Source organism: Dipodomys merriami, unplaced genomic scaffold, assembly GCF_024711535.1.
Source record: "Dipodomys merriami isolate MVZ:Mamm:240054 unplaced genomic scaffold, mDipMer1.0.p SCAF_37, whole genome shotgun sequence".
Lineage (NCBI taxonomy): Eukaryota > Metazoa > Chordata > Mammalia > Rodentia > Heteromyidae > Dipodomys > Dipodomys merriami.
In genome coordinates, this window is record NW_027205270.1 from 893,147 (window position 1) to 905,912 (window position 12,766).

Sequence of the window (12,766 nt, forward strand, 5' to 3'; positions counted from 1 at the left end):
TGCTCAGAGGTATAGATGGGTGGGTACCCTAATACCTCTGAGTTTATGGAATTATGTGGTCAGGTGTTTGTGCTGGAAGAATTAAGTCTGTGTATATTTTTTGTGGTCAGTGTCATTTGGTGTGTATGCACATCTGTATGTGCATGTCTGTGTGTGTGGTATGTTTGAGATTGGACATCCTGGGCCCTTGCATTGTACTGTCCTTGTCATAGGCCTGGCCTTTCCTCCTCCCCTTCCTCTTCCCTTCTTCCTCAGCTCTAACCTAGCTTAAGTACTCAGCACTCAAGTGCCTCACCTTTCCTCCTGACCTTGAGAGGCTCACTCCCACAGGGTTGTTTGTATCATTTGCTGCCCTCATTTAGGGGCAGTCCCCACCCCCTCTGTAACTCCAGCCCTTAGCCACCATTGGCTCTTCACCCTGGCATCTTTGTTTCTTCCTTCAAGATGGGAACCGCTACCATTTACGTTGCTACATGTACCAGGCCCGGGACCTGCCTGCGATGGACAAGGACTCATTCTCTGGTAGGTGGGAGAGCTGAGGATCATTCTCAGAGATTGATAGAAGAGATATTGGGCCCATAGGCCAACATCTAGGGAATGGGGCCTGACATATCTCCTTTTGGGCGGGGTGCAGTCATTGCTGGATGCTATTTCTGGGGTCCTGTGGCCTCTTCCATGATTCACTTGACTCCTTAGCAGGGTTTGGCTTGATTGGATACTTCCTGAAAGTTCCTCCTGTCTTCGCTCACAAGCCACCACTCTTTTCTGGCTCTTTAGCATCCTTCCTTTTCCTTCCGTACCTATTTTATGGCACAAATAGTTATTTATCTGAGCAGTTCATCCCACCCAAACTCAGCTCCATGGTCATCTCATTCCAGCTCCTCTGTGTCTTCTGTCTTAGCCCAGGGAAACTCCTCCGAATGTTTCAGATCTGTTCCTTCCTCTTTAGTGTCACACTGCCATCTCATGCTGCCCTTATAATTCAGGTCACTTGGTGTCTTCCTGCTTTCCCTGCCAAGTCATACCTGGGCATGTTGCTGTCCCACTTCAAGTGTCGCTACTTTGAAATTAATCTGCTGCTCTTCACCCTGGCAGAAGACAAGTCCTGAGAGGTGACTTCTGTGAACCTCACCCATTCCACCTTGGGTTTGCCCTTTATTCCATTTGTTCCAGTTTTGTATGATTTGCTAGCATCTTTTCCATGTTTGGCCTTTGCATCAAACACCCTCTTTGTCTAGAATGTATTTTCTTTTAGCCCAGTGACCCCCTAGTCATCCTTCATTCCCAGCCCGGATGCCTCTGATTCTCCCCAAAACAAAGCTGGTTGCTGAATCCTCATCCCGTGGCCAGCATCTTTCTAGATCTCTCCAGATTACTTGCTGTCTATCTGCCACAACCTCCCCTCTTTGGTGGTGAACGCCTCTGGAAGGGACCTGGTCTTCCTTCTGAACCTGAAGTACCAGGTATCAAAAGAATGACATTTATAGAGTGTCACTGTGTACCTAACTAAGCAGCTGCTGAGAGTATTTCATGTGACCCTTCCACTACCCAATGAGATAGATCTCCAATACCCCTGTTTTACAGGTGAAGAAAGGGAGACTTGAAGAAGTTTGCTAAATTGCTTGAGTTAAAATAGCTGGCAAGTGATCGTGCTAGGAATTAGAGGCAAGCCGTTACCCTCCACAACCTGCTGTTTGGCTGAGTAGGACTGAGCTTCAGGAGCTTGGCTTCCTGGTCACAGAAAAACTCTGTAGTTGACTTCCACATGCCTGTGCTCCTTCTCACCCATTCTCTCTAAGAGGGGACTACTGTGCCCCCCCACCCCTGCACCCCCAGCCGTGGCTGGTTTCCTTTGCTGTCAGTGACCTACCCCATAGCTCCATGCGGCCAGGCAGGCATGGGGAGAGTAACTTCTCTTCTGGACTTTGGGGTCTGGGGCCTGAGCATGCCCTCTGTGCAGCATTGCAAAGCCACGGAGTGTATTGCCATTAGCAGTCTGGCAGCAGGTAAATGCTTGCAGCGATGACTTCTTGGAAAATATGTCTAGGGCTCTGACGTTGGAATTGACCCTGAGAACAAAGAAATGGACTAACAGCCTCATTTCCACCTCATGAGAGGTGATGGGTACAGGCAGCAGGTTTGTGCAGGGCAGGTGACCAGCTGGGGCCCTGGTGGAAGAGCCCTTGTTCTCTATGGATCTAGCTGGCAGGGGACTCCTGCAGGGAGTGTGTGTGGGGGGGGAGCAGGGACTTCTCCAAGGGACCAATGTGGGGAGCCAGTGTTCAGCCTGGGGACCCCAGGCTGCAGGGTCAGCTTGGCACTGGTCTGCAAAGACGTCACACTTTCCATTCTGGCTCCCTCCCCCACTCCTCAGATAAACATCCCTTGAGCTTTGAGGGCACTGCCCAGGGCTTCCTCAGAGGCCACCAGCTTCTGAATGAAAGGCCCGATTGAGCAGCTGTTGGAAAGGAAAACAGCAGCCAACACGGGGGAACCTATAAAACCCAGAGTGTTTATTTTCACTCCCAAACCCTAAACCAAAGCAATTTCTCCCCTGGAACTGACCCCAGGGTGGCTGGCGGCTTGAGGCTGTGCATGGCCACCGGCTGGCATTTCTCTGAGAAAACTCATGTGTGAGTTCAGAATGTCTGGGGCCAGGGAAGGGTCTAGATCCTTCTGCTGCTGGGAGCACCTAACATCTGTCTGCCTGGGTTTTAGGCAGAGGGGACCATCCTTAGGATGCAATCTTGCTTCTAACTGATGTGCTCTAGGCCTTTCCTGGAACTCTTCGCTTCCAGGAATTCTGCTTGTTTCCTTATGGTGGGCTTTGAGAACTGCTCAGAGGATGGGGCCATATCTGTTCCTTCTCCTTGGCTGAGGAACTGAGGGCACATCTAGAGATGCCTGACTGAGCAACACTGAACTTGGGAGAAAGAAGCTCTTGTGGGGCATTGCTGTACAGGTAGTCTGCGAATTGCAACTTGATGGGACTTCTGAATTTGACAAGCATGGGTCCACAGGAGAGGATCTGTGGCATGTGCTTATGTTTTGGAATGTGTGGCCTGCCTAGAAGTAGGCAGACAAAATGTAGGCTGCTGCTAATTCCAGTGGTTTCCCTTTGCTGTTGAGATGGTCTTGCCACCTCCCTGTGAGCATCTGTTAAGCATGCTGGCTTTACTGTTATTTGAGTGGAAGTAGAAATCACACATCAGTGTAGTTCCTAGCCCTGCCCTGCTGCTGCCCCAGGAAGTGACAGCCGTTCTCTTTGAGCACAGTCTGAGTTGGGTTGTTCCTCATTGTAGAGTTAAGAATCTGAAGGGAAGTCAACAGGTAGAAGCTATTTTCTTTGCCCAATTGCTTCCCTGGAGCTTTGCTCTGCCCTTTCTTCAGTTGAAAACTGCTTTTGTGTTTGTTGGATGGAGCCATAGTTCTGCTGATGGAATAGCCACCTCAGATGGAGGATTGCCAGGTAGCATTGTCATGATGTCACCACATTCACCCTAGGCTTGAGGGGCCTAAAGATGCTTCTTTGAAGGTCTCATAGATTGGTAGGTCCAGGCTAACCAAGCTAATGATAGGTAGCTAGCAGATGCATACCACATTATTTATTAATCTACAGAGCAGATTTTCCAAGAAAGCAGATGGTTCTTTGCTGGTCTTTCGATCCTGGAAGGGTGCAGTAATATTCTAGGTGGGTTGTCCTGAGTGTTGTTCCTAACAAGCTAAGGATATTGTATGGTCTGATGAACCATGGCTGCTCCACAGCTGGAGCCACATTTGGTGACCAGTGCTTTAGTTTTCTCCCAGATCTGGACTCTGTCCTGAGCTCTTGTTTTGAGGCTTCTGCTCTCTGGTCACTGGTCATTTTCTCCCTGTTCCAATCACAGTGTTTTGCTCAAGTAAATTAAAAAAATGGCTGGGGCACTACACCCGAGGATATATTTTCCAGAATGTACTGGAGGCTTGTGAAGTGCTCCACTTAAAATACTCCCTAAACACTATGAAAAATGAACTAAACAACTTGTGGGAGGGGGGAGGGGAAGGGAAAATTGGGAGAAAGTAAGGGAAGGGGTGATACTATTAAAAAAGAAATGTACTCATTACCTGATGTATTTGACTGTAACCCCTCTGTACATCATCTTCAATATTTTTTTTAAAGTGAGTTTGCTCATCTGCAGAAGCTAGATATAAAATATACTGGGACATGGTAAATTATGTAGGATTCTAAACATTCATGTACAATGAGACCAAAGAAGAAAACTCTTAAGAAAGGAACACAAAGGTGCAGTGCTTCTGATCATGTGAAATTATATTTATCAAAATGAACTCCAGGAAGTGGAAATGAAGTTTTTTTTCTTTGTTGCTGTTTTTGCTTTCTTTTCTTTTGGTCTTATTTGTTTATCTGTCTTTGGGAGGGTAAGGATGGCAAAACAAAAGAAAAAAAGACAATAAAAGGGTTAGTGAGTGAGGAAAACTGGGAAAGAGCTTCTCTATTTATAGCACAGTGGTATACCAGGCCTGCATGAAGCTGCAGCGGCGAGCTGCTAAACCTGAGAAAACCTTAGCTCCCCCAGAGAACTGGGAACCATTCATTAGCAGGATTCATCCACATTGCATATCATGAATCTAGGACTGAGTGATCTGCCTATTTCCTCTTCTACTATGACCCGTGTCCAGCCCTCGCTATTTCTTTCCTTTATCCTTTCACCCAGGCAAACTACTGTTTCCTAAGTGTCTGTGCTCTGTGGTGTCTTTTCATGTGCCATTCTCGGTGCCTATAATGAATGCTCTCTTTTCCTTGTTCTTGGACTCCAGATAGGAATCTGTTTTGGGAAGCGTGGCTAGGTGCCAACCGGCTACAATGGACTTCCTCCACCCCTTGCATGGATGGTCCAATGTTCAGCTGCACATCACTTTGCATTATAATTCTTGCTCAGTTGTCATTTCTACCCCTACAGTTCTGATGACAAGAGGTTGAACTGAGGTTCATGTTTCCAGCACCTATGTTAACCTACCACATGACAGTCATTCAGTACTTTGTATAACAAGTGAATGATGTATCTCAAATTGTGTCAGAGTGAACATCTTTAGCTTTTGGCTAATTGGATAATTCCCAAGAATATAGGAAAAACGAGTATAAACCCTTTTATGTTTTCCAGGACAGACTACTCATGCTCAATTGCTTTTCTAAAAGGTTACTGAACTGTTTCCGGCAATAAAGGAGAATACTTATTTCGTACTCTTTGCCAACACTGAGTTTTATGATTTTTTTTAACAGTTTCTCTTAATTTTACAGGAAAAATATTGCTGTAGGATAATTTCAATTTGCATTGCCTTGATTGTTAGCAGTTTACCCCACCCTCTCCTTCTTAGGAGATTGGTGTGACCAAAGGAGCATTAGTCTAGGAGTGGGGAACTTGGTCCTGTAATCATGGGCTAGTGACTTAGTCTTTGGGGGCAAATCTTCCTCTTCTGACAAAGGGGTGATACTGAGAAGCTTAATGTATGGAGTACAGAAATCCTCCATAGAGCTGCAGGAAAGTCAGAGCAGCAAGGCTCTGGATCCAGCCAAAGAATTGCCTTTTTGGGGGACTTGGTAGGGTTCTTGGCTCTCTTGTGATGAGGGACTCTGCTGGAACGCTTGTAGGTCCATGTCTGGAGCCTCTTCAGGAAAGTTGGTGTTCCTCAGAGCTCCCACCCAAACATACTCTTCAGCCTTGGGGGTGGCTGCACATAGCTTGGCATGCTGGGCCTGGGGGGACAGCCCTAGGCCATGATGGATTTGGAGCACCCAGTACTTCACCCCACTTTGGGAAGCCACCTCTCCCTCCTCTTTGCATCCCTGCAAGTGGGTGTGTCTGAGTCTATCTAACCACCTTGCTGTAGCAACACAGGCCCCCTTCCTTGTTTCTTTTTTGGGAGGAGGGGCTGGGCCCTGTTGGGGGCAAGGCCAGGCCCCAGCACACAGTAGCTCAGTGTCTGAGGCCCCAGGCCTCCTGGCTTGCTCTTTACAATGCCTTTGTTGTGTGTTTCCCTCCCATGGGCGGGTGGGGCACTCCTGTGTGGGTCTGGGTGAGTTTTGTTTGAAAGCCTCCCTCTCCCTGTCCCCCTCCAGTGTTGAGCTCATTGCCTGAGCTGATGGGGCTTCTGGAAGGAGTCAGCCTGCTCCAGGGCCAGCGTGGGGGGTGCTGCCAACACCAATACTGCGTGCATAGCCGCTACAATGTGCAATTGTGATCTTTGTGTAAACGCGGTCGGTCTGAGGCCCGCACGCTTATAAAAATAAAGCATTGGGAAGCACAGGGGGTGGGAACAAAAGGGGCTTTTTCACTGGCTTTCTAATATGGTTTTATTTATCGGAACACACCCTCCTTTCCTTACTGGAACTGGGAGAGGTTCTCTGCCGAGCTTGGAGCTGATGGTATCACAGCCAGACGGTTTCATTAAATGCACAGACGCCGCTGGGCCCTGCCAGGGGCAGGAGGGAAAGGGCTTAGGGCCAGCCCTACCAGGGCTGGTGCATGGAAAGGGGAGCCCCATGCCAGGGAGCTTCCTACCAGGTAGGGGTGGTGAGCCATGCTGGCCTCTCCCCTGCCCTTTCCTCCTCCAGGGGCCTTCCCTTGGCATCAGGTTCAAAACCAATTTCCTGTAGAGGCCCTCCATGACTTGACCCCACTGTGCTCTTGGGCTGGCAGGCTTGCCTCAGCCTCGTGGCAACCTCCATTCATAGCCACCTCAGCACTGTTCATCCAGCAGGTGCCCATGGCTTCCACCCTTAATGCAGAGACTCATCAACCTTATAACCAGCTCTTTGGGTGATAGTCACAGTCTTAAATCCTGCTGTCTCTATGCCTTAATGGAGTCTGGCTGGTATCCATCCTATCTTCCTATCACTTCTACTGTCACTCCTGCCAGCCCTTCTCTCTGCTACTTCCCATTCAGTAGCGAAGGCTTTCCCCTTAGATTTCTTCTGGCCAGGAAGTCTAACCTGCTTCCCCTTTTTAGGAAGCACTGTTTCTTCATTCTGGCCCCAGGTTTATATTGAATGTTCTTGCATCCTCTGAAGCCAACAGGGTCACTCAGGCCCTCTTGAAGTTACCTGGGGAGTCACTGGTAGTGCTGGAGCTGGCCTGTGGTGGGCTCAGGGCCTGAAAGCTAGTGCAAGATGGGACAAGATGAAGCTATCAGGTTGTGTTGTGTTAGGGCATTGACCCTGTCCTCCCAGACATTCAACACCCAACTGCCAGCCTCCTGTATCCCCGGAATTTCCTATCCAAGTACCTTCAACATTTGGCTCTATCAAACTGGACCCAGTCTCCAAGCTGATGTCCTGTTAGGAGCAGTTAGAAGAACTTCTTCCTCCAAGCTCTCTGCTTCCCTCCCAATCCCACACACTCAGTGCCACTGAACCTTCTTACTCTGGTTCCCAAGACAGTCCCAATGGCAGCATCAACATCACCTGGGAACTTCTCAGAACTCCAGGGCATCCCCGCCCCCCACCCCGAACTTGCTGCATCAAGGTGTGGAATGCAACCCAGCAATCTCTATATGTGCATTCCAGGTGGTTCTACTCACACTCACATTTGAGAACCACTGTTCCCAAATCTACCAACGATACCTATTTGCTTTGTAACCAGGCAGAGAGAATGACCTGTAGTTAGGTTCTAGGCTGCAAAGGAATGGGTTGGCAAGGAGCTCACACCACCTGTTGCTTCAAAACTGAGTCTACACCCAGCTAAGCCAGTACCATCTCTGCCTGGACCATTGCAGTAAACTCACGACTGGTCTCCCTGTGCTCACTTCTAGTCTAGTCTGTCCTGTCTAGTCTGTTCTTTGAGAAGTACATGGGGATGATTGCTGAAACAAAGTCCTGGTCATGTTTTTCTGGTGGCATTTCAGAATTCTCAGAGCCCAATATTTCTCTCTGCTCTTCTTTTTTAAGGAAGCCAGAACACCCTTCACCATTGCCACCAACCTACTTCCTTATTTTATTCTTTACTTAAAAATTTTATTGTGAAGATGCTGTACTGAGAGTTTACAGTTACATGAGTAAGATCATGAGTACATTTCCCATGGAGCATTGTTACCTTTGTTGTTCTCCCACTATCCCTTCCCTCCCCCCCTTCCTTCCCCTCCTCCCAAAGTTGTAAAGTTCATTTCCAATATAGTGTCTTGTGAGCATCATTGTTGAATGGGTCATCCTGTGTCCTCATTTCAGCATTGTGTTATTCCCCTCCCCTCCCCAAATTAGATAAATATATATACAAGATGCAGGGTAGAAAATCAAGTATAGTGACAACAGAGGATATACCATAGGGAGAAAAACATAGAAAAAAACCCAAAAAATCACTTAGTACATTAAAAATAACAACAAAGAAAGACATCTTGTGTCCATATCTTGGGGTTCATTTTACTTGGCATTATCTTATATGGTCATATGTATTCCTAGATGTATACTAATTAGTGCAAATGAGGGAAACCATGGGACTTATATTTCTTTGGGTCTGGCTTACTTCACTTAATATGAGTTTTTTCCAAGTCTTTCCATTTCCTAACAAATGACTAATAAGAATTGTCATTTTATATTTGTCCTTGCAGATACTTTATTCTTTCCTCAAATTCTGTTCCCACCTCCCAACACTAGTGACCAACCTGGTGGTTAGACTTTGCCAGGACCTTACCTTTACTGGCAGAAGTTCTGTGACTCTCAGGCTTATGGCTGAGACTAGACTCCATTCCCTTATAGGGGCCGGCCATAGAGGGTCTTCATAGAGGGGCTAGAAGAATCCATTGGGAGAAATAAGTTCCAGCCTGAATGCTGTTTCTCTGGAGTGATAGCCACAGCCCTGCTTCAGCTTTGTGGTTCAAGGGACTTCTGAGCAGATGACTCTCATGGAGCTGGCTGTGTCCTCTCTCTCTTCTCAATCCATACAGATCCCTACGCAATTGTCTCCTTCTTACACCAGAGCCAGAAGACAGTGGTGGTGAAGAATACTCTGAATCCCACCTGGGATCAGACACTGATTTTCTATGAGATTGAGATTTTTGGTGAGCCAGCCAGCATCACAGAACAGCCACCCAGCATTGTGGTGGAGCTCTATGACCATGACACCTATGTAAGTATCCTTGTCTTGCTTCTTGTGCCTTGCCACCCTCCTGCAAGTACAGCTTCCAGGGAAGCCATACTGTGAATGCTGTCTCTCCAGAGACTTTGGTACCCTGTCTAATGTAAGGTTTGTGCAGATGCCTCACCCTGCCTAAGTCTCTGTCCAGTACCGAATCTGAGTCTTGGGACCCTATGTTAGGTTTAATTTAGATAGCTGATGAAGAGAATATCACGTGATATTCAGGCAAAAATAGAAGTTTTATTTCCTGAACTGCCTGGCATGCTGTGCATGGTGGAGCCACATGGCTAAAGGGGTGGGCCAATGTCAGGCCTGGGGTAGGTGGAGAAGGTGTGGCCAGGTGGGGGGAAAGGTGTAGCCACACCAGATGCATATGTGACCTCAGAACCTGGGACCCTCCCACGGTCTGACGGGAGGCTGGATTAGGGGTGGGCAGTCTAGGATGTGACCTCAGAGAAGGGGAGAGGTAACTGCCTCCAGGTGTACCAGATACCTAGGTGACGCAAGTACTGGGCAGAGTCTTAGGCATGGGGAGGCATCTGCACAGCCTTCCCAGGAGGACCTTACATCTAGCTGTTGCTCCCCAAGACTGTGATTGGTGGCCTCTTCTCTGACCCCTCAGGCTGTAGAGTAATTGATACTATTTTAGAGGAATTAAAAATGGATTGCTAGCATATGTGCTGTGCTCTGTGGCAGACGTTGCTAAGCAAATGCAGTAGAGAGGGGGCAGATCTGGAAAGGGTGCTTGGCTGTGGGTTGGGAGCCTGGATTTTCTCTGTCTTTACCTTGCTTATGTGATCCTAGGCCAGCCCTTATCCCCAGCAAGAGCTGTGTTGATTGCACAAAGAATTGTCAGGTACTTGCTTTACTGAACAGCTAAGTGGCCCCTTGCTTGCTGTTGCCTGTCTGGGTGAGAGCTGAGATTCATCCACAGAGAGGAGAATCCTCTATGTGAGACATAGCTCAAGGATTAAAGCACTAGCTGAGCAAGCACAAGACCCTAAGTTCAAATCCCAATACTGCCCCGCCCCCTCCTGTGATGATAGACATTCTTTATGATTATGCTGTCTAAGATGAGAGCTGGCAGCCTTATGTGGCTAAGAGTACTTGAAATGTTTGCACAAACTAAGTCGGTTTAAAATGTTGCTGTGTTTTAGTCAGCTGCTGGTGGCAGATACTGGTAGCTATTCAGGAGGCTGAGTTCTAAGGAGCGTAGTTTGAAGTCAGCTCAGGTAGACAACCTTGAAAGATTCCTATCTCCAATTAAGTAGCAAAAAGCTGGAAGTGGAAGTATGGCTCAAGTGGTAGAGTACCAACCATGAGCAAAAAAGTTAGGCAAGAGTGAGAGTCCTTGAGTTCAAGCTCCAGTGCTAGCACTCCCCCAAAATTGAGTTTTAAGAAATTAAAATGTGAATTTAAATAGTTACAGGTAGCTAATTCTGCAGTGTTAGAAAAGATAGCTGTAGAAAGCTCCCAGCAAGAAACAGTTGCACGAGGTTGGAATGCCAGGGAAGGTGGTGAAGAAGACAAGGAAGCTCAAGGTGGGGTGTTGAATGGGAGGTTATAAGGACAGGGGTGGACAGGCTGGGAAGGAGAAGGCAGGATGAAGCTGGGGGAACAGGGTGACGGGGTCAGCCCAATATTGTAAGAATGTAGTAAGGATGGATACTACTGGAAAAGATGACTGGGCAAAGAGGCTGGGCCTGGGCAGAGGTGGCAGTAAGATTGAAGATATTTCTAGTAAGAGCTTCCATACTGTATGTCAGGTGCCCTGGGAGAGTGTGGTGACCAGAGAATATGGGAAGGTGATGTTCAGAGCACCCACCAGATGGTGCTGGGAAAGCCAGTAGAGGGCAAGATGGGTTTGGGCTTAGGTCAAGAGAAAAGCTGGGGCCACAGGAGGGAATTGGAGAGAGGAGTCTGGTTAGGACATTATGGAGAAAAGTTCAGGGCCTGGCACCTAACTACCCCTAACCCAGACCCCAAACTCTTTGACAACATGCCTGGCTGGCCATCATAGACTGTCTTACAAAGCACCCAAAATCCTCTTCTTAGACTATTGCTCTTAGCCTGTCATTCTCCTGCAGGCCAGTGGGCAAGAGGGATCCAGGGGGAAAACCATGCTTTTGTTCTTTTTCCTGGGATTCTAAGGATACACTAGGTTGTACCCATTGTTTATTTTGTACAGCTGGAAGGTGATCGTTGCTCAAGCTTCTGCAGTTCCTGCCTGCCCAGGCACTCAGCTAGTCCTATTCCTCTCCAACACCCAGCAAGCTTGAGGGGTGACCATTGGCCAGAGAAACCCGGACTATTTCCAGTGCTATGGCTACTGTCCACTCCGAGCCATTGGTGCTGGGTTGTTACTGTTGTGGGCACTTCTTCAGGAGCTGGTGGCTGTCTCAGGATGGCTCTTGGGATATTGAGGTCTCCTGCAGTGCCATGACTACAGGCAGAGCTACTTCCCAGAGAATGTTTTGGGTCTCCATGTGCTGGGCAAAGCCTGAGAATTTGTGAGGGCCACGACATCATCTGGCTGAGACTGAAGTCTGCTGAGCTTGGGCAGGGAAGTGTCTGTGTAGGAGGTGGAGAAGGGAGAGGCCAGCACCACTGGAGGAAATAACTATGCCAAGGCAGCTGAAGCTGGCAGGCTGGAGTGGAGGATGTGTGGGCAGGAAGTGAGGCAGAGAAGGAGACGTGTGCAGGCTGCAGTGTGAAGACTTTGGTGCCAGAGGAGCGTGTGGATGCTGAACTCTGAGAAGCAGGGAGCCAGGAGAAGGTACCTAGGCAAAGAAATTTGTCAGGTGAAAACATCATTTTTAACAAGACTCACTTGAATTGATAAGTGATATCACAGCTTTCCCATTTGGAAATGGAAGAATTTAAGGGTAAAGTGAATAGTCAGGAGATGCATTCCCCAGAAATGTTGAACACAGACTTGGTTGAGGGCATTAGAGAAATGTAGAAGGCTGTTCTGGTTCTAGTGGATGCAGGGCTGGATTAAATTAAAGCAGGAAGGACAGTAGTTGGACATTCCGAGGGATTTCCTAGTCATGGTGGGAATTCAAATATAGCACAGTGGCCAGAGGATTCTGAGGTATGGTCCTTGTCCATTCTGCAAAAAGGGGCTGTCCTACCTTGGAGGTCCTTTCTAGCCCAGGAGGTCAGATGCAGGCCTGGTTCTCTTGGAGGCCACTCCCAGACCTGAGCTGGGGAGATTATTGACTTCTCTTCTTCTATACCTGCTTTAGGGTGCAGATGAGTTTATGGGCCGCTGCATCTGTCAGCCAAGCCTGGAACGGATACCCCGGCTGGCCTGGTTCCCACTGATGAGGGGTAGCCAGCCAGCGGGTGAGCTTCTGGCATCTTTTGAGCTTATCCAGAGAGAGAAGGTGAGCCTGCTCCACATGCAAACTCAGGAGGCCCAGCTGGGATGTAGGGCAAGAGCTTGGTGGTGCACAGTGGGGTAGGGCTGTTGCTCTGATGTACTCTTCTCCCCTGAAGGGGCCAGCACTCAGTGGGAGCCTGGGCGGCTTGTTCTAAGTTAGATCTCCTCTGGAGACCTGTTTTTTTTTTTTTTTATATCTTTTCAGATTGGGACACAATAGATCACTGCAATAGAATGTGGGAATTAGGAATGTCAA

General features: G+C 48.2%; 1 protein-coding gene across 21 annotated transcripts in view; it reads left to right on the top strand.

Annotated features, from left to right (window-relative positions):
* The window catches only part of Dysf (dysferlin), a 209,299-nt gene that overhangs the window by 118,939 nt on the left and 77,594 nt on the right, over positions 1–12,766 (top strand). For all 21 annotated transcript variants that reach the window (XM_069988937.1, XM_069988939.1, XM_069988942.1 and 18 more), the window contains 3 exons: positions 445–522; positions 8,935–9,116; positions 12,374–12,514. In XM_069988937.1, the coding sequence (XP_069845038.1) occupies positions 445–522; positions 8,935–9,116; positions 12,374–12,514 (401 nt within the window). The remainder of the gene's footprint in view (positions 1–444; positions 523–8,934; positions 9,117–12,373; positions 12,515–12,766) is intronic.